We start from the raw sequence: 23,946 nt of genomic DNA, 5'->3' as shown, positions 1-23,946 counted from the left end.
GGCAGGAAGATTGCTTGAGCCCAGAAGTTTGAGACCAGTCTTAGCAGCATAGCTGAGACTCCATCTCGACAAAAAAATTTTAAAAATCAGGAGGCCGAGGTAGAAGAATTGCTTGAACCCAGGAGGCAGAGGTTACAGTGAGCCTCTCTGCAAAAAAAAAAAAAAAAAAAAAAAAAAAAAAAAAAGAATGCTGCAGATCCATTCCTGCCTCACGGCCTCGGCCCCACCTCTTCCTCCCACCTGGTATGCTGTCCCCACCGCCACCTTCACGGCTGGCTTCTCCTCCTTATTCAGGTCTCAGCTCATACACATTTCCTTGGGTCTAAAGCACATACTACTATTTTATTTGCTTACTGACACTGTGCTTCCCTGTTGAGTTTATTTTCTTTCTTTTTCGTTTTTTAGAGACAGGGTCTTGCTCTGTTGCCCAGGCTGGAGTGCAGTGGCACAATCACAGCTCACTATAACCTTGAATTCCTGGGCACAAGTGATCCTCTGGCCTCAGCCTCCAGAGTATATGGGACCACAGGCCTGTGCCATGACACCTGGCTAATTTTTTAATCTTTTTAAGAAATGGAGTCTAGCTATGTTGCCCAGGCTGGTCTCAAACTCCTGAGCTTAAGTGATCCTCATGTCTCAGCCTCCCAAAGTGCTGGGATTACAGGCATGAGCCACTGCATCTGGCTGGATTTATTTTCTTCCTCCTAGTTCCTCTTCCCTCCATGACTGGAAAGGTAAGTTCCCCAACGGCAGAGACCTCGTGGGCCTTGCCCCTCACTCTGTCTCAGCTCCTAGAAAACTGACAGACAAGGCCGGGAGCAGTGGCTCACACCTGCAATCCCAACATTTTGGGAGGCCGAGGTGGGCAGATCACCTGAAGTCAGAATTCAAGTCTAACCTGGCCAACATGGTGAAACCCTGTCTCTACTAAAAATACAGAAATTAGGCTGCTGCGGTGGCTCACACCTGTACTTCCAGCACTTTGGGAGGCCAAAGCGGGTGGATCCCCTGAGGTCAGGAGTTCAAGACCAGCCTGGCCAACATGGTGAAACCCTGTCTGTACTAAAAATACAAAAATTAGTTGGGCATGGTGGCAGGCACCTGTAATCCCAGCTACTTGGGAGGCTGAGGCAGGAGAATCTCTTGAACCTGGGAGGCGGAGGTTGCAATGCAATCACGCCATTGCACTCCGGCCTGGGCAACAAGAGAGAAACTCCATCTCAAAAAAACCATACCAAAACAAAACAAAAATTAGCTGGGCATGGTGGTGGGCATCTGTATTCCCAGCTACTTGGGGGGCTGAGGCAGGAGAATTGCTTGAACCCGGGAGGTGGAGGTTGTGGTGAGCTGAGATCATGCCACTGCACTCCATCCTGGGTGACAGAGTAGGACTCTGTCTCAAAAAAAAAAAAAAAAAGAAAAGAAAACTAGCAGGTACATGGGGGGTTTCGACTCTTACTGTCCAAGCAGCATAAACGATGCACCAGAACACACTGCTAGTGAGCAGCAAAGGCAGGTTCCAGTCTACCGACTGCTGAGACCTTGTGAGAAAGTTACTTCCTCCTGCCAGTAGCCGGCTTGTGCTACAGAGCCAGGCAACGCCTTCTGGTCCAGAACAGGCCTGGGGAGCACGTGGGAGTCTCTCGAGCCTAGGAAGACCACGTCCTGTGCAGCTGCTATCGAAGGCAGCATCTCTGGGAGGGGCAGCCTGACCATCTCCTTCCCCGAGATGCTCAGGTACATGACAGAGGAGAAGGGTGAGGACCTCAGCTCCAGAAACACCATTTCCAGCTCCCCACCTTTCCCACAATGTCCACATCCCCACTCACCCAGCTGCCTCCTGGAAGGCTTGGGACTGAGTCTAGGCCTGAGCCCAAGTAGCATTTTGTTTGTTTGTTTTGAGACAGAGTCTTGCTCTGTCACCCAGGCTCCAGTAGAGTGGCACGGTCTTGGCTCACTGCAACTTCCATCTCCCCGGTTCAAGGGATTCTCCTGCCTCGGCCTCCTAAGTAGCTGGGACTACAGTCATGTGCTACCATGCCCGGCTACTTTTTGTATTTTTAGTAGAGATAGGGTTTCATCATGTTGGCGAGGCTGGTCTTGAACTCTTTACCTCAAGTAATCCACCTGCTTTGGCCTCCCAAAGTACTAGGGGAGTGAGCACCCAAATTGAGACACTGTACCTGGCCAGGATTTTTCTTTCTAGTGACTCTCCTAAAGCCGGAGAACAGCCATTCAGCAGCAAGGGGAGTGACTTTCCCACTACAAACTGGATTCCTGGTAGCCAGCTTCCTGGCTCCCTGTCATCGACCCACACAGTCCAGCCAGCGAGAAGCGGGTCAACCTTTAAAGCCACGAGAGCTCTCACTGGATTCAAAATGATAAAAATAAAAGCCAACTGTGTATTTCGGAGGGTTGAACAGGAAGTGACAATCACCATAACAGCAGAGGCTAACATTAACATAACTATGTTAGCAATCACTTTGTATTTAGTTAGTTTCAGCAGTTCCTATGTATTTGAGGTTGCACAGGTATTATTTTCCGGGATCCATAGCACAGAGACATGAGATTGAAAGGATTACCAAGGACTACTGCCCCTAGATGAAAGGAGGGAAAACCGAGGCCCAGAGAGAACTTAAGTAACTCGGCTAAGAGCACACAGCTAGAAAAGCTGACTGTTTCAAGTCTGCTTCAAACCAACCTAGTGTTCTCTTCCTAGTCAAATGACTCCTCAGGCCCTTCACCTGTAAATGGAACTAGTGACTGAGGCAGTCAACAAGACCACATAATTGGTAACATCACTTTCTGCTCAGTTAGCTTTTTCTTTTTCTTTTTCTTTTTGAGACAAGAGTCTCACTCTTTGTTGCCCAGACTGGAGTGCAGTGGCCCGCGATCTCAGCTCACTGCAACTTCCGCCTCCCAGGCTCAAAAAATTCTCGTGCCTCAGCCTCCTGAGTAGCTAGGATTACAGGTATGTGCCACCACGCCTGGCTAATTTTTTGTAGAGATAGGGTTTAACCATGCTGGCCAGGCTGGTCTCAAACTCCTGACCTCCAGGTGATCCACCCATCTCAGCCTCCCAAAGTGCTCGGATTACAGGCGTGAGCCACCACGCCCAGCCTGCTCAGTTAGCCTTTCTAAGAAGTGCTAGCCGGGTGTGGTGGCTCACGCCTGTAATCCCAGCACTTTGGGAGGCTGAGGCGGGTGGATCACGAGGTCAAGAGATAAAGACCATCCTGACCAACATGGTGAAACCCCGTCTCTACTAAAAATACAAAAATTAGCCAGGCATGATGGCGCTCGCCTGCAGTCCCAGCTACTCAGGAGGCTGAGGTAGGAGAATCGCTTGAACCTGGGAGGCAGAGGCTGCAGTGAGCCGAGATCAAGCCACTGCGCTCCAGCCTGGCAACACAGCGAGACTCTGTCTCCAAAAAAAAAAAAAAAAAGTGCTGATGATCCTTCTAGCAACTTGGCATTTCTAGCTTTCTTGTTTGCTTGTTTGTTTTACTGAAAATTAATCTCCACCTGTCCTAACTTTCAAAGAGTCCCTGCCTCCTCTAAAAAGGGCCTGGCCTAGAAAAAGTACCTGGAGAAGTGAGGAACCGCCAGCCCCCACCAGACTAATCTCAAACTCTTGGGGAAAAGCCTGAAATGATCCTTTTCCTTGGAATTTATTGACTAATTTAAAAGGAAACCGCTGCAGTTTGCACACCGACACTAAGCTCAAAAGCAAGACGGAGAATAACCCAAGGAGACTTGGCCTGGCTGGCTACTTAAAAAAAAATATCCTGAGCTGGCAGGATATTGTCACCCTAAAAAGCAGTGGCAAAGATTCTCCTCTCACAAATATGGATAGCTTCCCCTTTCCTCTGACCGCTCCTGCCCACGTGGCCCTAGAGGCTGGGACCTTGTCAGTGACATGTGACTCGGTTGACACTCATTTGACACAAAAACATGTGTCTGGCCAAGAGAAGCGGCTTTAAAAAAATCTAAGAAATTTCCTCAGGCGCCATTTGCTCCCCCATTCCCAGTAGGGGAGACCTCAGTGGGCAGGACCCAGAAACGTCCCATCACCAGGAACAAACCCCTGCAACCCCAAACCAGGAAACATCAGGTCTCAAACAGCAGCCCAGAGAAAAGCACTCAGGTTTCTGTTCCTCTAAAGCAGTCCCTCATGATCACTCCTCCCTGCCATGAACTTTGATTTCTGCAAACCAAATCCTCCACGCTAAAGCCAAATCGATTCCTAGCTCCTCCATGAAACTCCTCCCAGAGAGAAGGTGGCAGGTTTAGGAGTGGGCTGCAGTGTTGAAATCAGGACTAGCTGACAGTTATTTTATCAAACCAAATTCAGAAACAGTAGATAGGAGGAAAAAGTTCAAAGATAAGCCGTAAGCGAAATTCCTGGAAGGAATGAGGAGTCCCCGTACTGCAGAAAAAGGGCGATGTCAATGATTCTCCCCATTTTATAGGATGGAAAACCGAGGCCTCAGATGGACAGGCACTTGTCCAAGCTCTGAGTCCTGGGGACAACTGCAAGGCTCTTAAGGAAGAAGACAATCGCTTAGGGATCTGGAAGGAGGCCCGGGTGGTGGTTGCCCCACCTGGTTCCGGAGGTGGAGGTTGGGGAGACCCAGCGGGCCCCGCCCATACTTTCCCTCCTGGTTCCGCCCACCCACCTTGGCCCCGCCTCGTCCCTCCCTCGCTCCCATTGGCCCAGCCTCCCCAGGCCCGCCCCTTCGCGCCTCCCGACATATAAAAGCCCCCCGCCCCGGCCAGCCGACCTCCACTCGCCGCCGGCCTGGGAGCGCCCGCCCCTCGCGGGGGCCGGGCCGCGGGGACGGGGGCGGGTGGTGTCGTTCCAGTCGGGCCCCGGCCCCCTCCCCCACGGTCCAGACAGTCGCCGCCGCCATTTTGACCGCCCGCCCCTTCCCCCCGGACTGTGATTACAGAGACATCCACCGCCCCGGCCCCGCCGCCCGCCTCGGCCCGGCCAGCCACCCCGGGGCCGCCCCGGTTACCTCCGCTTCTCCCCACTGCTCTCTGCGGAAAGGCTTTTCGGAGGTCTCGGAGTCGATGTTGGGAAGGGGACTGGACGTGCTGGGGTCCCCGGGCCAGGCCGGGGGGGTGGGGGTGGGGGTCGGCCGGGCGGTTGTTGTTGTTGACTCGCGTTGCCGGGTTGCTTGGTCGCCACGACTACCGTGGCTATGGCGCCTCCGTTTCCCTCACCGGGGCAACTGTTGCTACCCACCCTACTTACGTCACGCGCTGGGGGCGGGGCCCCGGGTGATTGGCGGCGCCAGGAGAAGTGATTGGACGGCGCCAGGCCTTGCAGATAAACTATTGGTTCCAATGCATGCTTTTCAACACCCTCTCGACTTCCCAGCAATCTGATTCATCGGTATGAATGTCTATCAAAAGAAACTGAACCCTCAAAGGCAGCCGGGCCCGTCACTCCCGCAGGGAACCAGCTGGCTAAGAATAAAGGGGTGGGACTTGTGAGGACGGGATTGGTTTGCCGCTGTAAAATCGACCTCCTGGTTCGACTAAAAGGACGTCAATCTACCAAAGCTTTGCCGCGCTCTCTGGCTGGAGGTCGTGCGCATGCTTGGCATGCAAGGCCGATTGGGAGTTGTAGTTCGCTCCTGCGTTTACTTTACATGTCTTACCAAATTAAAAAGGCGAGAAAGGAAGGCTCCGCTCCAGATTGCTCTCTCGCTCGGTGGGCCAGTTTCTGGCCTCTTGCGCTGACGTCAAGGGAGGAATGCGGTGACGCAGCGCAGACCCTCTGTGACGACAGCAGCGAAGGCCGGGCTCGGGGTTCGATTACGTCACTGGGCGCGCATTCCCCCGCCTCCACTGCCCATGGGCGCGTCGGGGTTGGGTGGACGCGGGAGGCCGGGGCGGGGTTCGATCCCAGCTCCCACCCGCTGGGGCGACATCCTCCTCCACCCAAGCTGGCCAGACAGCGCGGCCGCCGCGCCCTCTGCCGCCTCCCGGTCCCCTCCAGCCGGAAAAGGTCACCGCTGCCTGGGTGATCGCGGCTATCTCTGCCCTGCAGGCGGTGCGGCCGCCCTGGGAAAGGTCTCTGCAAGGCGGGGGACTTCATTAGCGGCTTGAACCGCGGTAGATAAGCAAAGGTCAGCTCCCGGCCCAGCCCAGGGAGCTCGGTCCGCCCAGGAGAGCTCACCACAGTCCCCGCCACACACACACCTCCCACACATACGCTCCTCCGTGCCTCAGTTTCCTCAAGTGACTGTCCGGGTGCTGCAGGACGAGAAGAGACAGAAACAGAGCCCGGACTAGGGTGAGCATCTTGGGCGCAAAAACTCAGTCATCAAGATAATCTTCTAATTCAGTATTTGTTAAATATCCAAATTAATGGGAAAAAATCTATGATGAACAAAACAACACATCACAATTTTAGATAAAGACAGGATCCGCCAACACAGGGATTAAGGTGAGATGCGTTATGCAAGCTCAGAGTCAGATCTTGTGTTTAAAATAATTTTTTTTTTTTTGAGACGGAGTCTCGCTCTGTCGCCCAGGCTGGAGTGCAGTGGCGCAATCTCGGCTCACTGCAAGCTCCGGCTACCGGGTTCACGTCATTCTCCGGCTTCACCCTCCTGAGTAGCTGGGACTACAGGCGGCCACCACCATGCCCCGCTAATTTTTTGTATGTTTAGTAGAGACGCGTTTTCACTGTGTTAGAGCCAGGATGGTCTCGATCTCCTGACTTCGTGATCCGCCTGCCTCGGCCTCCCAAAGTGCTGGGATTACAGGTGTGAGCCACCGTGCCCGGCTAAAATAACATTAAATATATATATATAGTCATTGATTTCGTTTTTATATTAAATTTTAGGTTTTAACTTTTTTTTTTTTTTTTAATAGACGGAGTCTCGCTCTGTCGCCCAGGCTGGAGTGCAGTGGTCGGATCTCCGCTCACTGCACGCTTCCGCCTCCCAGGTTCGCGCAATTCTCCTGCCTCAGCTTCCCGAGCAGCTGGGACTACAGGCGCCCGCCACCTCGCCTGGCTTATTTTTTTGTATTTTTAGTAGAGACGGGGTTTCTCCGTGTTAGCCAGGATGGTCTCGATCTCCTGACCTCGTGATCCGCCTGTCTCAGCCTCCCAAAGTGCTGAGATTACAGGCTTGAGCCACCGCGCCCGGCCAACTTTTTATGTTTTAAGTATCAATTATGACTGAGCTCTTTGGCCTTCTCTGAAATTTTGCACTCTCATCCCAGGTAGGCCCTAGAACAGCAAGAGGAAAAGAAAACAGGCTCAGAGAGCCCTGAAGTCTAATGGCAGCCCTGCTGTGTGGCATTCAGAAAGTGACTCCACCTGAGTTTGTTCCCTAATGCAACCAACATTATTTCCTCAGTGCAAGGCCCTGGGCTGTAAAAGTGAAAAAAGGTGACTTCATTTATGGTGGCTCACACCTGTAATCCCAGCACTTTGGGAGGTCAAGCTAGGAGGATTGCTTGAGCCAAGGAGTTCAAGACCAGCTTTGGCAACAAAGCAAGACACCCGTCTCTACAAAAATTAGCCGGGCATGGTGGTGTATGCTTGTAATCCCAGCTACTCCAGAGGCTGAGGTAGGAGGATTGCTTGAACTTGGGAGGTGCAGGTTGCAGTGAACCAAGATTCTGCCACTGTACTCCAGCCTGGGCGACAGAGGGAGACTCTGTCTTAAAAAAAAAAAAAAAAAAAAAAGCAATTAGCTAAGCGTGGTGGCATGCGCCTGTGGTCCCAGCTACACTGGAGGCTGAGGCTGGGGAGGATTGGTTCAGCTGTGGAGGTGGAGGCTGCAGTGAGCAATTATTGTGTGGTCCAGCCTGAGTCTCAGAAAAAAAAAGGAAAAAAGAAAAGAAAACAACATAAAGCAAACAACTCCCTTGACTTTGCATTCTAGAACAGGATACAAAATAAACAGTGAGATAAATATATAAGATAGGCTGGCCAGGCGCGGTGGTTCACACCTGTAATCCCAGCACTCTGGGAGGCCGAGGCAGGCAGATCACAAGGTCAGGAGATCGAGACCATCCTGGCTAACACGGTGAAACCCCATCTCTACTAAAAATACAAAAAATTAACCGGGCGTGGTGGCGGGCGCCTGTAGTCCCAGCTGCTCGGGAGGCTGAGGCAGGAGAATGGTGTGAACCCGGGAGGTGGAGAGTGCAGTGTGCCAGGATCACACCACTGCACTCCAGCCTGGGCGATGTTGCGAGACTTCATTTCAAAAAAGATAAAAAATTAACAAATAATACATAAATAAAGACCTTGCTGATAAAACAGGTTGCAGTAAAGAAGCCGTCTCAAACCCACCAAAACCGAGGTGGCCATGAGAGTAACCTCTGGTCCTCACTGCTACACTGCCACCATTACAGTTTACAAATGCCGTGGCAATGCCAGGAAGTTACTTTGTATGGACTAAAAAGGAGAGGCATGGAATAATCCACCCCTTGTTTAGCATATCATCAAGAAATAACAAGGCTGGGCGTGGTGGTTCATGCCTGTCATCCCAACACTTTGGGAGGCTGAAGCTGGCAGTTCACTTGAGGTCAGGAGTTCAAGAACAGCCTGGCCAGCATGGCGAAACCCCGTCTCTATTTAAAATACACACACAAAAAAAAAAAAAAGAAAAAGAAAAAGAAATACAGCCCTTGAGACTGCTCTATGGAGTAGCCATTCTTTTATTCCTTACACATTTGCTTCCACTTTACAGACTCACCCGAAATCCTTTTTTTTTTTTTTTTTTTTTTGGAGATGGAGTCTCACTCTGACGCCCAGGCTGGAGTGCAGTGGCACGACCTTGACTGACTGCAACGTCCGCCTCCCAGGCTCAAGCGATTCTTCTGCCTCAGCCTCCCGAGTAGCTGCGACTACAGGCGAGCACCACCACACCTGGCTAATTTTGGTATTTTTAGTAAAGATGGAGTTTCACCATATTGGCCAAGCTGGTCTTGAACTGAGTCACCGTGCCAGGCCCTGAATTCTTTCTTGCGTGAGATCCAGGAACCCTCTCTTGGAGTCTGGATCAGGACCCCTTTCCTGTAACATCTTCACCCCAGGATCACGAAGCTGGAGGAACCAGAGCCCATCTCTTTTCATGGGATTTTCCAGTGCCCTGGGTGTGACCCTGGATGGGAGAAGAGGAGAAGCAGCAGCTCCAGTCTGCCTGGCATTGCCAGCTGAGCCCCAGCCCTGACATATCCCCAAGAATTAATGAGACTTCCAGGCAGGCAGTGCCTAAGAATGAATCCCAGCTGGCGATACAAGTCACATCAGGGCCCCAGGACTAGCCACGGGGTCTTCATTGTGGGGAGGGAACCTAGAAGCCCTATTTCCACCTCCCACCTATTTCTCCAATGCCCACAAATAACTGGACCAAGCCCGGAGACCATGTCGTCCATCAGAAATATTCAGCTGGGCGCGGTGGCTCACACCTGTAATCCCAGCACTTTGGAAGGCCTAGACTGGCAGATCACCTGAGGTCAGCAGTTTGAGACCAGCCTGTCTAACATAGTGAAACTCCATCTCTACACACAAAAGTTAGCTGGGCATGGTTGTGTGTGCCCTTAATCCCACCTACTTGGGAGGCTGAGGCAGAAGAATGGCTTGAACCTGGAAGGTGGAGGTTGCAGTGAGCCGAGATCACGCCACTGCACTCCAGGCTGGGAAACAGAGCGAGACTCCATCTCAAAAAAATTCATCATAAGACTTTGTGACTGGAAATGCAAGGTGGAGGCTGAAATATTTTTATCTGCTGGAGATTGTACAGCATATAGTCGGCCCTCCCTGTATCCACAGATTACACATTGGAAGATTCAACTAACTGCAAATCAAACATTCGAATAGGCCGTGCTCTGGTACTGGTATAAAAATAGGTACATAGGCCGGGCATGGTGAGTCAAGCCTGTAATCCCAGCACTTTGGGAGGCCAAGGTGGGTGGGTCACCTGAGGTCAGGAGTTCAAGACCGGTCTGGCCAACATGGTGAAACCCTGTCTCTACTAAAAATACAAAAATTAGCTGGGTGCAGTGGTGGGCGCGTGTAATCTCAGTTACTAGGGAGGCTGAAGCAGGAGAATCGCTTGAACCTGGGAGGCGGAGGTTGCAGTGAGCCGAGATTGTGCCACTGCACTTCAGTCTGGGCAGCAGAGTAAGACCCTGTCTAAAAGAAAAAAAAAAAAAAAAAGCACATAGACCAATGGAACAGAATCGAGAACTCAGAAATAAACCCAAATACTTGCAGCCAACGGATCTTCAACAAAGCAAACAAAAACATAAAAGCGGGGAAAGGACACCCGTTTCAACAGTAATGCGGGGATAATTGGCTAGCCACATGTAGGCGAATGAAACTGGATCCTCATCTCTCACCTTATACAAAAATCAACTCCAGATGGGTAAAGGACTTAAATCTAAGACTGGAAACTATAAAAATTCTAGAAGATAGCATTGGAAAAACCCTTCTAGACATTGGCTTAGGTAAGGATTTTATGACCAAAAGCCCAAAGACAAATGCAGTAAAAACAAAGATAAATTCCTGGGACTTAATTAGACTAAAGAGCTAAGTAACAGTTAGCAGAGTAAACAGACAACCCACAGAGTGGGAAAAAAGTCTTCACAATCTAAACATCTGACAAAGGACTAATATCCAGAATTACAGTGAACTCAAACAAATCAACAAGAAGAAAACAAATAATCCCATCAAAAAGTGGGTTTACGACATGAATAGACAAGTCTCAAAAGAACATATACGAATGACCAGCAGACATATGAAAAAATGCTCAACATCACTAATGATCAGGGAGATGCAAATCAAAACCACAATGTGATACCACCTTAAACTCCTGGAAGAATGGCCATAATCAAAAAATCAAAAAAACAGTAGATGTTGGCATGGATGCAGTGATCAGGGAACGCTTCTACACAGCTGGTGGGAATGTAAACTAGTACAACCACTGTGGAAAACAGTGTGGAGATTCCCCAAGGAACTAGAAGTAGAACTACCATTTGATCCAGCAATCCCATTACTGGATATCTACCCAGAGGAAAAGGAGTCATTCTGTAAAAAAGATAATTGCACATACATGTTTATAGTAGCACAATTTGCCATTGCAAAAAAGGGGACCCAATCCAAATGCCCATCAATCAGCGAGTGGATAAAGAAACTGTGGTGGGTATATATTCAATGGAATACTACTCAGTCATAAAAAGAATGAATTAATGGCATTCTCAGCAACCTGGATGGACTTGGAGACTCTTATTCTAAGTGAAGTAACTCAGGAATGGAAAAGCAAACATTGTATGTTCTCACTTGTAAGTGGGAGCTAAGCCGTGAGGATGCAAAGGCATAAAAAAGAGACAATAGGCTTTGGGGACTCAGGGAGGGAAGGGTGGGAAGGGGGTGAGGGATAAAAGACTACAAATAGGGTGCAGTGTATACTGCTCAGGTGATGGGTGCACCAAAATCTCACAGATCACCACTAAAAACTTCCTCGTGTAACCAGATACCACCTGTTCCCCAATAACCTAAGGAAGAAAAAAAAAAAAGGTTTTTTTTAAAAAAAGAAAAACAGTCCATACTTGGTGGCTCATGCCTGTAATCCCAGCACTTTGGGAGACCAAGGTGGGAGGATTACTTGAACCCAGAAGTTCAAGACCAGCCTGGACAACATAGCAAAACTCCATCTCTACAAAGAAAAAAAAGTAATGGAAAAAAGTTTGAATAAATAATAACAGGCCAGGTGTGCTGGTTTACACCTGTAATCCCAGCACTTTGGGGGCCCAGGTAGGAGGATCACTTAGGTTGGGATTCAAGACCAGCTGGCCAACATGATGAAACCCCGTCTCTACTAAAAATACAAAAATTATCTGGGCGTGGTAGCTCATGCCTATAATCCCAACACTTTGGGAAGCTGAGGCGGGTGGATTACCTGACGTCAGGGATTCGATACCAGCCTGGGCAACATGGTGAAACCCCGTCTCTACTAAAAATACAAAAATTAGCCAGGTATGGTGGCACACCCCTGTAATCCCAGCTACTTGAGAGGCTGAGGCAGGAGAATAGCTTGAACCCAGGAGGCAGAGGCTGCAGTGAGCCGAGATCACGCCACTGGACTCCAGCCTGGGCAACTGGGCAACAGAGTGAGACTCTGTCTTAAAAAAAAAAAAAAAGACTAGGTGAGGTGGTGAGGTGGCTTACGCCTGTAATTCCAGCACTGTGGGAGGCCAAAGTGAGTGGATCACTTGAGGTCAGGAGTTCGAGACCAGCCTGACCAACATGGTGAAACCCTGTCTCTACTAACATTACAAAAATCAGCTGGGCGTGGTGGTATGCACCTGTAATCCCAGCTATTCGGGAGGCTGAGGCAGGAGAATCGCTTGAACCCGGGAGACGGAGGCTGTAGTGAGCCAAGATCACGCCACTGCACCCCAGCCTGGGTGACAAGAGCGCAACTGTCTCAAAAAAAAAAAAGAGAAAGAAAGAATTAGAAAATCACCATGTTGCAAAAGCCAGCAAAATCATTGATGCAGACAGCAATCATCTACAGGTGCTATAAAAAGTAGATGAGGCCAGGTGCGGTGGCTCATGCCTGTAATCCCAGCACTTTGGGAGGCCAAGGTGGGTGGGTCACCTAAGGTCAGGAGTTCGACACCAGCCTGGCTAACATGGTGAAACCCCAGTCTCTACTAAAAATACAAAAATTAGCCAGGCCAGGTGGCAGGCACCTGTAATCTCAGCTACTCAGGAGGCTAAGGCATGAGAATGGCTTGAACCCAGGAGGTGGAGGTTGCAGTGAGCCGAGATTGCATCACTGCACTCCAGCCTGGACAACAGAGCAAGACTCCACATCAAAAAAAAAAAAAAAAAAATTGGCCAGACGCAGTGGCTCACGCCTGTAATCCCAGCACTTTGGGAGTCCAAGGTGAGCAGATCACCTGAGGTCAAGAGTTGGAGACCAGCCTGACTAACATGGTGAAACCCTGTCTCTATTAAAAATACCAAAAAAAGGCCGGGCGCGGTGGCTCAAGCCTGTAATCCCAGCACTTTGGGAGGCCGAGACGGGCAGATCACGAGGTCAGGAGATCGAGACCATCCTGGCTGACACGGTGAAACCCCGTCTCTACTAAAAAATACAAAAAACTAGCTGGGCGAGGTGGCGGGCGCCTGTAGTCCCAGCTACTCGGGAGGCTGAGGCAGGAGAATGGCGTAAACCCGGGAGGCGGAGCTTGCAGTGAGCTGAGATCCGGCCACTGCACTCCAGCCTGGGCGACAGCGCGAGACTCCATCTCAAAATAAATAAATAAATAAATAAATAAATAAATAAATAAATAACAAGGATGCAAAATGAGAGTTTTGTTAAGAGGAGATCTCCAACACTTGGTAAGTCATGTGGGAGAAGCAACATTCAGAAGAATGTGTAGAACATGCTACTTTTTTTTTTTTTTTTTTTTTTTTTTGAGATGGAGTCTCGCTCTGTCGCCCAGGCTGGAGTGCAGTGGCCGGATCTCAGCTCACTGCAAGCTCCGCCTCCTGGGTTCAGGCCATTCTCCTACCTCAGCCTCCCGAGTAGCCGCCACCTCATCCGGCAAGTTTTTTATATTTTTTAGTAGAGACGGGGTTTCACCGGGTTAGCCACGATGGTCTCGATCTCCTGACCTCGTGATCCGCCCGTCTCGGCCTCAGAACATGCTACTTTTTAATGAAATTCTGGGTCAGGCATGCTGGCTCATGCCTGTAATCCTAGCACTTTGGGAGACTGAGGCGAGTGGATAGCCTGAGGTCAGGAGTTCAAGACCAGCCTAGCAAACTTGGGGAAATGCCATCTCTACTAAAAATACAAAACTTAGTCCAGGCGCAGTGGCTCACGCCTGTAATCCCAGCACTTTGGGAGGCCGAGGCGGGTGGACCACGAGGTCAGGAGATCGAGACCATCCTGGCCAACATGGTGAAACCCCGTCTCTACTAAAATACAAAAAAATTAGCTGGGTATGGTGGTGTGTGCCTGTAGTCCCAGCTACTCGGGAGGCTGAGGCAGGGGAATTGCTTGAACCCAGGAGGCAGAGGTTGCAGTGAGCTGAGGTCGTGCCACTGCATTCCAGCCTGGTGATAGAGCGAGACTATGTCTCAAAAAAAAATTTTTTTTTAATTACCTGGGTGCAGGCTGGCGCGGTGGCTCACGCTTGTAATCCCAGCACTTTGAGAGGCAGAGGCAGGTGGATCATGAGGTCAGGAGTTCGAGACCAGCCTGGCCAATGTGGTGAAACCCCGTCTCTGCTAAAAATACAAAAATTAGCTGGGTGTGGTGATGCGTGCCTGTAGTCCCAGCTACTCGGGAGGCTGAGGCAGGAGAATGGCATGAACCAGGGAGACGGTGCTTGCGGTGAGCGGAGATCACGCCACTGCACTCCAGCCTAGGCGACACAGCAAGACTCCGTCTCAAAAAAAAAAAAAAATTACCTGAGTGTGGTGGTGGGTGCCTGTAATCCCAGCTACTCAAGAGGCTGAGGCAGAATCTCTTTAACCCAGGAGGTGCAGGTTGCAGTGAGCCGAGATGGTGCCACTGCACTCCAGTCTATGCAATGGGAGAGAGACTCCACCTCAAGGAAAAAAAAAAATTAATAGAGGTAGAAAGTAGTATGGTCATTGCCAGGGGTAGAAGGAGGAAGGATGGAGAGATAGTGTTTAATGGGGACACAGTTTTGGTTGGGGAAGACGAAATGTTCTAGAGATGGATGATTGCACAATAATGTAAACATGGGTAATGCCACTGAACCATACACTTAAAAATAGTTTAAACAGTTGGGCAGGGTGGCTCACGCTGTAATCCCAGCACTTTGGGAGCCCGAGGTGGGGAGATCCCCTGAAGGCAGGGGATTCAAGACCAGCCTGGCCAACATGGTGAAATTCTGTCTCTACTAAAAATACAAAACACATTAGATGGATGTAGTGGCCCATGCCTGTAATCCCAGCTACTCGGGAGGCTGAGACAGGAGAATTGCTCGAACCCGGGAGGTGGAGATTGCAGTGAGTCAAGATTGCGCCATTGCACTCCAGCCTGGGCAACAGGAGCAAAAAAAAAAGAAAAAAAAAAAAAAGTTAAAACGGTACATTTTACATGTATTTTGCCACATTAACAAAAAATGTTTAGGCTGGGTCCAGCGTCTCATGCCTGGGCAAAATATTGAGACCCTGTCTCTAAAATAATAATAATAATAATAAAATAAAATAATAAGAAAAATATTGGCCAAGCATAGTAGTGAGCTGAGGTGGGAAGATGGCTTGATCCCAGGAGTTTGAGACGGCAGTGAGCTGTGATCATGCCACTGCACTCCAGTCTGAGTGACAGAGCCAGAGCCAGACAAAGTCAAAGAGGAAAAAAAATGTTTTTAATATAGTGCCCTGGCACAATGGCTCACACCTATAATCCCAGCACTTTGGGAGTCTGAGGCAGGCAGATTGCTTGAGCTCAGGAGTTTAAGACCAGCCTGGGCAACATGGTGAAACCCTGTCTCTGCAAAAAAAAATACGAAATTTAGCTGGGCGCGGTGGCATGTGCCTGTGGTCTCGGCTACTCTGGGAGGCTGAGGCAGGAGGATCACTTGAGCCCAGAAGGTCAAGGCTACAGTGAGCTGGGATGGTGCTACTGTACTTCAGCCTGGCAACAGAGTAAGACTCTGTCTCCAAAAAAAAAAAAAAGCCCGGGAGTTTGAGATCTGCCTGGGGAACAAACTGAGACCCTGTCTCTACAAAAAATTTTTTTTTTTTTTTTTTTTTTTTTTTTTTTTTTTTTTGAGACGGAGTCTCGGTCTGCCGCCCAGGCTGGAGTACAGTGGCCGGATCTCAGCTCACTGCAAGGTCCGCCTCCCGGGTTCCCGCCATTCTCCTGTCTCAGCCTCCCGAGTAGCTGGGACTACAGGCGCCCGCCGCCTCGCCCGGCTAGTTTTTTGTATTTTTAGTAGAGACGGGGTTTCACCGTGTTAGCCAGGATGGTCTCGATCTCCTGACCTCGTGATCCGCCCGTCTCGGCCTCCCAAAGTGCTGGGATTACAGGCTTGAGCCACCGCGCCCGGCCTTCTACAAAAAATTTAAAAATGAGCTGAGAGCGATATGCATCTGTGGTTCCAGCTACTCAGGCGGCTAAGGTGGGAGGATAACTTGAGCCCCAGAGATCGAGGCTGCAGTGAGCCGTGGTATCGCTGCTGCACTCTAGCCTGGGCAACAGAGTGAGACCCTGTCTCATAAAGAAAGAAAAACCTGTCTTCATATTTGTTTTTATGTGTACAAAGTAATTCTGGAAAGATACTCAGGAAATTAAGAGCTGTGGTTATTCATGGGAAAAAGGGGAGGAACTGAAACTTGGAAGGCAGATGCTGCTTCATAAACGTTATATGCTTTGCTTTTTGAAGTGTGTAAATGTATTAACTATTCAAAAAGAAATTAAATAGTTTGGAGAAGCCGCGGGCAGCCGAGTTGCACTCCAGTCTGAGCGACAGAGTGAGACCCTGCGTCAAAAAAAAAAAAAAAACAGACTTCTGGTTTGAGGCCCATCAGTTAAGTCAGGCAGGCAAGCAGCAGATATTTCCTGAATGCTTATTCTCCCCAGTCCCCAGGCCAGGCACTGGGGGCACAGGAGAGAAGGGCAAGAGGGTACCTCCCTACAGGAGGTTCCTGGAGAAGAGGCAGAGGGGAAGAGAGTATTATTCATCAGCCCTTTAGAAGCAGTACAATCAGAGGTGACCTCTGCCTCTGGAATGTTGTCCTTGGCCCATGACATCCACAGCAGGCAACTGGGGCCAGGAGTTTGTGACAGAGAAAAGGACAAAGAGATGAAGTTCTAATCCAAAGGGAATGTGTCCAGTAGAAATAACATTTAAACAGCACTTACTTCATGCTGGAGATTGTTGTAAAAATTTGACTCACTCATTAAATCTTTCCCATTTTGCAAGTGAGGAAACCAAGCCACAGAGAGGTTAAGTGACTTGGCCAAGGTCACACAGCAGGAAAGAGGCAGAGGTGGAATTTGAAGCCAGGCTTGCCCCCCTTACCAGAGCCCTTGTTTTTGCTGTGTTTTAAAGTCGAGGTGAAATTAACATTAACATAGCTGTGGCTGGTGGCTCACACCTGTAGTTCCAGCACTTTGGGAGGCCAAAGGGGGAGGATCACTTGAGTTCAGGAGTTCCAGATCAGCCTGGGCAACATAGTGAGGCCTCATCTCTCTTCTTTTTTTTTTTTGTTTGAGACAGAGTCTCGCTCTGTCGCCCAGGCTGGCGTGCAGTGGCGCGATCTCCGCTCACTGCAAGCTCCGCCTCCCGGGTTCACGCCATTCTCCTGCCTCAGCCTCCCAAGTAGCTGGGACTACAGGCACCAGCCACTGCGCCCGGCTAATTTTTTTGTATTTTTAGTAGAGACGGGGTTTCATCATGTTAGCCAGGATGGTCTCGATCTTCTGACCTTGTGATCCGCCTGTCTCAGCCTCCCAAAGTGCTGGGATTACAGGCGTGAGCCACCACGCCTGGCCCTCATCTCTTTAAAAAAGAAAAGACTGGGCACAGTGGTTCATACTTGTAATCCCAGCACTTTGGGAGGCTGAGACGGGTGGATCACTTGAGGTCAGGAGTTAGAGACCAGCTTGGCCAACATGGTGAAACCCCATCTCTACTAAAAATGCAAAATTTAGCCAGGGATGGTAGCAGACGCCTGTAATCCCAGCTACTCGCGAGGCTGAGGCGGGAGCATCGACTGAACCTGGGAGGCAGAGGTTGTAGTGAGCCGAGATAGATTGTACCACTGCACGCCAGCCTGGGTGACAGAGTGAGACTCCATCTTGAAAGAAAAAAAAAAAAAAAGAAAAGAGATTGACATAACATAGAATCAAACATGTTAAATTGCACAATTCAGTAGCATTTAGTACATTTACGGTGTTGTGCAACCGTCATCTCTAGTGCCAAAACATTTTCATTACTCCTAAGAAGTCTCATACCCAGTAAGCAGTGGCTCCCCATTCCCTATCTCCCCAGCCCCTGGCAACTAGTAATGTACTTTTTGTCTCTGGATTTGCCTGGTCTGGGCATTTCATATAAGTAGAGTCATGCACTGTGTAACCTTTTGTGCCTGGCTTCTCTCACTCAACATTATGTTTTCGAGGTTCTTCCACATCATAGCATGGAGCAGTGCTTCCTCTTATTTATTTTATTTATTTATTTTTGAGACAGAGTCTTGTTCTGTCCTCCAGGCCGAAGTTCAGTGGCGCAATCTCGGGTCATTGCAACGTCTGCCTCCTGAGTTCAAGCGATTCTTGTGCCTCAGCCTCCCGAGTAGCTGGGACTACAGGCATGCGCCACCACACCTGGCTAATTTGTGTATTTTTTGGTAGAGATGGGGTTTTACCGTGTTAGCCAGACTGGTCTCGAACTCCTGGCCTCAAGTGATCCACCCGCCTCTGCTTCCCAAAGTGCTGGGATTACAGGTGTGAGCCACGGGTGCCTGGCCTCCTTCCTTTTTATGTCTCAATAATGTTCCATTGTATGGATGGAACATGTTGTGTTTTTTCCATCTATGGGTGGACATTTGGGTTGCTTCCACCTTTTGGCTCTTGTGAATAATGCTGCTGTGAACATTATATGTATATAGTATTAAAATTGTTTATTTTATTTTATTTTATTACTTTTTGAAAACAGGGTCTCTGTCACCCAGGCTGGAGTACAGTGGTGCAATATCGGTTCACTGCAACCTCCACCTCCCGGGTTCAAGCAATTCTCCTGCCTCAGCTTCCGAAGTAGCTGGGACTACAGTCGTGTGCTACCATGCCTGGCTAATTTTTGTATTTTTGTTAGAGACTGGATTTTACACTACAGTGGACAGGCTGGTCTCAAACTCCTGAACTCAAGTGATCCGCCTGCCTTGGCCTCCCAAAATGCTGGGATTACAGATGTGAGCCACTGTGCTTGGCCTGGTTAGTTTTATTTTATATGAATCTTATCTCTCAATTTTTTTTTTTTTTTTTTTTTTTTTTTTGAGACAGAGTTTCGCTCTTGTTGCCCAGGCTGCAGTGTAATGGCGTGATCTCCGCTCACTGCATCCTCTGCCTCCCAGGTTCAAGAGATTCTCCTGCCTTAGCTTCCCAAGTAGCTGGAATTACAGGCACCTGCCACCATGCCCAGTAAATTTTTGTAGTTTTAGTAGAGACGGGGTTTCATCGTGTTGGCCAGGCTGGTCTCAAACTCTTGATCTCAAGTGATCCACCCGCCTCAACCTCCCAAAGTGCTGGGATTACAGGCGTGAGCCACCGTGCCCGGCCTCAATTTTTATTTATTTATTTATTTTTTAGACAAGGTTTTGCTCCGTTGTACAGGCTGGAGTGCAGTGATGCAATCTCAGCTCATGGCAGCCTTGAACATTTAAGCAGAAGTGATGCTCCCACCTCAGCCTCCTGAGTACCTGGGACGACAGATGTGTGCCACACACCCGGCTAATTTTTAAATTATTTGTACAGGTGGGGTTTTACCATGTTGCCCAGGCTGGTCTGGAACTCTTGGGCTCAAGCGATACTCCTGCCTTGGGTGCCCAAAGTTCTGGAATTACAGGCGTGAGCCACTATTCCCAGCCTCTCTCTCTCTCTCTCTCTATATATATATATAATTTTTATTTTATTATTATTATTATTATTTTTTTTTGAGACAGTCTCACTCTGTCGCCCACGCTGGCACACAGTGGCTTAATCTTGGCTCACTGCAGACTGTGCCTCCTGGGTTCAAGTGATTCTCCTGCCTCAGACTCCCGAGTAACTGGGATTACAGGCATGCGCCACCACGCCTGGCTTTTTTTGTATTTTTAGTAGAGATGGGGTTTCTCCATGTTGGCCAGGCGAGGTGGCGGGCGCCTGTAGTCCCAGCTGCTCGGGAGGCTGAGGCAGGAGAATGGCATGAACCCGGGAGGCGGAGCTTGCAGTGAGTGGAGATCGCGCCACTGCACTCCAGCCTGGGCAACAGAGCGAGACTCTGTCTCAAAAAAAATAAAATAAAATAAAAAATAAAATAAAATTAGCTGGGTGTGGTGGTGTGTGCCTGTAGTCTCAGCTACTCAGGAAGCTGAGGCAGGAGAATCGCTTGAACCTGGGAGGCAGAAGTTGCAGTGAGCTGAGATTACACCATTGCACTCCAGCCTGGTGACAGAGGAAGACTTCATCTCAAAACAAACAAACAAACAAACAACAAAAAAAAAAACCATGATGTACTTGAATCATCCCAAAACCATCCCCCCAACACTCCATCCATGGAAAAATTGTCTTCTATGAAACCGGTTTCTGGTGTCAAAAATGTTGGCATCTGCTTCCTCAGGACACCCTTCTGTGTCTCCATTTCCTCATTTGTAATATGGGAATTGTCTTAGTCCTGAATTGATAACCCCATGCTCCTAAAAGTGTGGTTTCGGCTGGGCGTGGTGTCTCATGCCTGTAATCCCAACACTTTGGGAGGCCGAGGCGGGCGGATCACGAGGTCAGGAGATGGAGACCATCCTGGCTAACACGGTGAAACCCCGACTGTACTAAAAATACAAAAAATTAGCCGGGTGTGGTGGCGGGTGCCTGTAGTCCCACCTACTCGGGAGGCTGAGGCAGGAGAGTGGCCTGAACCCAGGAGGTGGAGCTTGCAGTGAGCCGAGATAGTGCCACTGCACTCCAGCCTGGGCGACAGAGCAAGACTCCGCCTAAAAAAAATAAATAAATAAAAATTAAAAATAAAATAAAATAAAATATAAATAAATAAATAAACAAACAAATAAAATGCTTAGAGCAGTGTGCCTGGCCCCATAGTGCATACTGCATGGGCATTCATTGTTATTATCTTTGAAGAGGTCCAGGACCCTAACGTTGTGGGGGTCTGGTTGCGTCCTCTTGCCCCGCCTGTTGGGATTATTCATTTCTGGTCTCTGCGGGATGGAGACCTTCTCGCCTCTCTGTCAATGATGATGACAATGAGCTGGGCCACGTCACCCTGTCCCTAGCAAAAGGTTATCACTTCGTTGGGGACACGAGAAAGGCCGGGTTGCTGGGGCCGTGCCTGTCTCCTCTCTGCTGGAGAAGATAAGGGAGGCACTCAGCTTTCTTCAGGCAGAGTGTGGGGGAGCCACGATGTATAAAAGGGGGACCAAGAGGCAGCGGAGACACTGGCCCACTCACACATCGGAGGCATCTCTGTCCAGCATGGCCAGGTACACGCTGCTGCTGCTCCTGGCGGCGTGGGTGCTGACTGGGGAGCTGTGGCCGGGGACTGAGGCCCGGGCAGCGCCTTACGGAGTGAAGCTTTGCGGGCGAGAATTCATCCGAGCAGTCATCTTCACCTGCGGGGGATCCCGGTGGAGACGATCGGACATCCTGGCCCACGAGACTATGGGTGAGGCTGGGGAGAGAGTGGATATGGGAGAGGAACGGGTGGCTGGATGGGTCCCAGGAGCTAAGGACAGAGATGAGAAGAGGTTGCTGGAGGAGGAGGGTCCTTGCTCTGCCACATTCAGCCAGGGATACCTGCCCAGCCTTGAAAGAAGGGCTCAGGAGTTAGCAGAGCTGCAGAGCTGGGATGGGGGGGGTTGCAAGCCATCCCTGGGGACTGGAAGTCCAAGCACAGGTTACTCTTTTCTGAGCAGCTGCTATGTGTCCTGTGCAAAGCAAAGCTGCTGCTTGTATGCTCCGGAGGTGGGGGCGGGGAGAGCGCCATTCGCAAAGACAACACCAAAGTGGTTTCCAACCCTTTCCAGCAGGTAATGTGAAAGGTGTGATATACACATAGCTGGATTTTATCACCTAATGCGTGACCTCTCTCCAGCAAGCTGGTTTCTCCTCCCGTCTCTGTCTTTTTTTTTTTTTGAGATGTGGTCTCACTCCATTGCCCAGGCTTGAAGGCAGTGGCCCAATCACTGCTCACCGCAGCTTTGACCTCCCAGGCTCAAGCGATCCTCCCGCCTCAGCCTCCAGAGTAATTGAGACCACAGGCACCTGACACCACGCCTGGCTAGTTTTAATTTTTTTTTTTTTTTTTTGTAGAAACAGGGTCTCACTATGTTACCTAGGCTGGTCTCAAACTCCTGGGCTCAAGTGATCCTCCTGCTTCAGCCTCCCTAAGTGCTGAGATTGGAGTCTCTGAGTGGCTTTATCTTCAAATGGGAGACACAGTTCCTGAACCGTGCAGGATTAAGTGGTGTGATTAAGTCAAAAGAGATTAGGTCAGAGTCTAAGCAGGGCAGTGGCACAGTCTGGGATCTATCAGGAGAGTTGGAGGGAACAGAAGACCTAGCTTCATGAGGGGCAGGGGCCTGGGAAATAGATATTCATGTTGGTGAGAAGGAGGATAGGTATGAGCGTGGACCTAGAAGACACACCACTTGGATTCAGATAGTAACTCTACAACGTAATAGTTGTGTGTTCATGTGCTAATCTTTTTTTTTTTTTTTTTTTTTTTTTTTTTGAGACAGAGTCTCGCTCTGTCACCCAGGCTGGAGTGCAGCGGCGTGATCTCCGCTCACTGCAAACTCCACCTCCTGGGTTCAGGCCATTCTCCTGCCTCAGCCTCCGGAGTAGCTGGGACTGCAGGCACCTGCAACCACATCCTGCTAATTTTTTATATTTTTTTAGTAGAGATGGGGTTTCACCATGTTAGCCAGGAGGGTCTCGATTTCCTGACCTCATGATCCACCCGCCTTGGCCTCCCAAAGTGCTGGGATTCCAGGCATGAGCCACTGTGCCCGGCTTTTTTTTTTTTTTTTTTTTTTTTTGAGATAGAGTCTCATTCTGTTGCCCAGGCTGGAGTGCAGTGGTGCAATCTCGGCTTACTGTAACCTCCATCTCCTGGGTTCAAGTGATTCTCATGCCTCAGCCTCCCAAGTAGCTGGGATTACAGGTGTGTGCCACCATACCCCACTAATCTTTTTATTTTTAGTAGAGACAGGGTTTCATCATGTTGGCCAGGCTGGTCTCAAACTCCTGACCTCAGGTGATCCACCAACCTCAGCCTCCCAAATGCTGGGATTACAGACATGAGCCACCACGCCTGGCCGTGCAAATTCTTTACTGAGTCCTGCCTCAGTGGTCTCCTCTGGAAAATAGGGGTGCTAACTGCACCCACCTCAACTGGTTGTCACTGAGAAGAATAAAGAAGTTAACTTGCTAAAGCACTTAAACGTTGTTTGACACACAGTAAGTGATCAATAAATTATTATTATTATTATTATTATTATTATTATTATTATTATTTTAGAGACAGGATCTTGCCCTGTTGCCCAGGCTGGAGTGCAGTGGTATGATCACAGCTCACTGCAGCCTCAACCTCTTGGGCTCAAGCAATTCTCCTGCCTCAGCCTCCTGAGTAGCTGGGACTACAGGCTTGTGCCACCATCTCTAACTTATGCCACCATGACTAACTTATTATTATTTGTAGAAACAGGGTAGTGCTGTGTTGCCCAGGCTGTTCTTGAACTCCTGGTTCTAGTGATCCTCCTGCATGGGCTCCTGGAAGTTCTGGGATTACGGGTATGAGCCACCATGCCTGAACTAAATAATCATTTTTGAGTGCTCATCATGTCCCAGACATTGTTCTAAGTTTTTTTTTTTTTTTAAATGGATATTAACTCCTCTACTCCTTATAAAACTTGAGAAGGTTGGAGTAATTATGTTTTTCCACTTTGCAGAAAAGAACACTGAGGCTCCAATAAGTAAATTTACTTGCTCACGATTACAGCTTGGAGGGGCTGGATTCATGCTCAGTCAGCCCAGCTCCCAAATGTACCAGGTCCTCAATTAATAATAAAGAGTAAGGGAAAATAAATGACAGGGCTGGGTGCAGTGGCTCACTCCCGTAATCCCAGCACTTTGGGTGGCTGAGGTGGGCAGATCACTTGAGGCCAGGAGTTTGAGACCAGCCTGGCCAATAATGGTGAACCCTGTC

General features: G+C 49.4%; 2 protein-coding genes across 6 annotated transcripts in view; one reads left to right on the top strand and one right to left on the bottom strand.

Moving 5' to 3' along the window:
• The window catches only part of RFX1 (regulatory factor X1), a 46,392-nt gene extending 41,153 nt beyond the window's left edge, over positions 1-5,239 (bottom strand). For 3 of the 4 annotated variants that reach the window (XM_037992269.2, XM_037992274.2, XM_037992271.2), the window contains exon 1: positions 5,022-5,219. The gene's annotated coding sequence lies outside the window, so the exon portion shown is untranslated. Of the gene's footprint in view, positions 1-5,021 lie in introns of all 4 variants that reach the window. The other variant, XM_037992275.2, reaches the window with a different exon arrangement.
• The window catches only part of RLN3 (relaxin 3), a 40,621-nt gene that overhangs the window by 15,602 nt on the left and 1,073 nt on the right, over positions 1-23,946 (top strand). The window contains exon 2 of one of the 2 annotated variants that reach the window (XM_007995505.3): positions 21,212-21,402. In XM_007995505.3, coding sequence (XP_007993696.1) covers positions 21,213-21,402 — 190 coding nt within the window. In that variant the 5' untranslated portion in view covers position 21,212. Of the gene's footprint in view, positions 1-20,758; positions 21,403-23,946 lie in introns of those variants that run through there. The other variant, XM_007995504.3, reaches the window with a different exon arrangement.

Source organism: Chlorocebus sabaeus, chromosome 6 (genome assembly GCF_047675955.1).
Source record: "Chlorocebus sabaeus isolate Y175 chromosome 6, mChlSab1.0.hap1, whole genome shotgun sequence".
NCBI classification, from domain to species: domain Eukaryota; kingdom Metazoa; phylum Chordata; class Mammalia; order Primates; family Cercopithecidae; genus Chlorocebus; species Chlorocebus sabaeus.
Note: the sequence above shows the minus strand (reverse complement) of the source record. Positions and strands in the feature narration are given on the sequence as shown.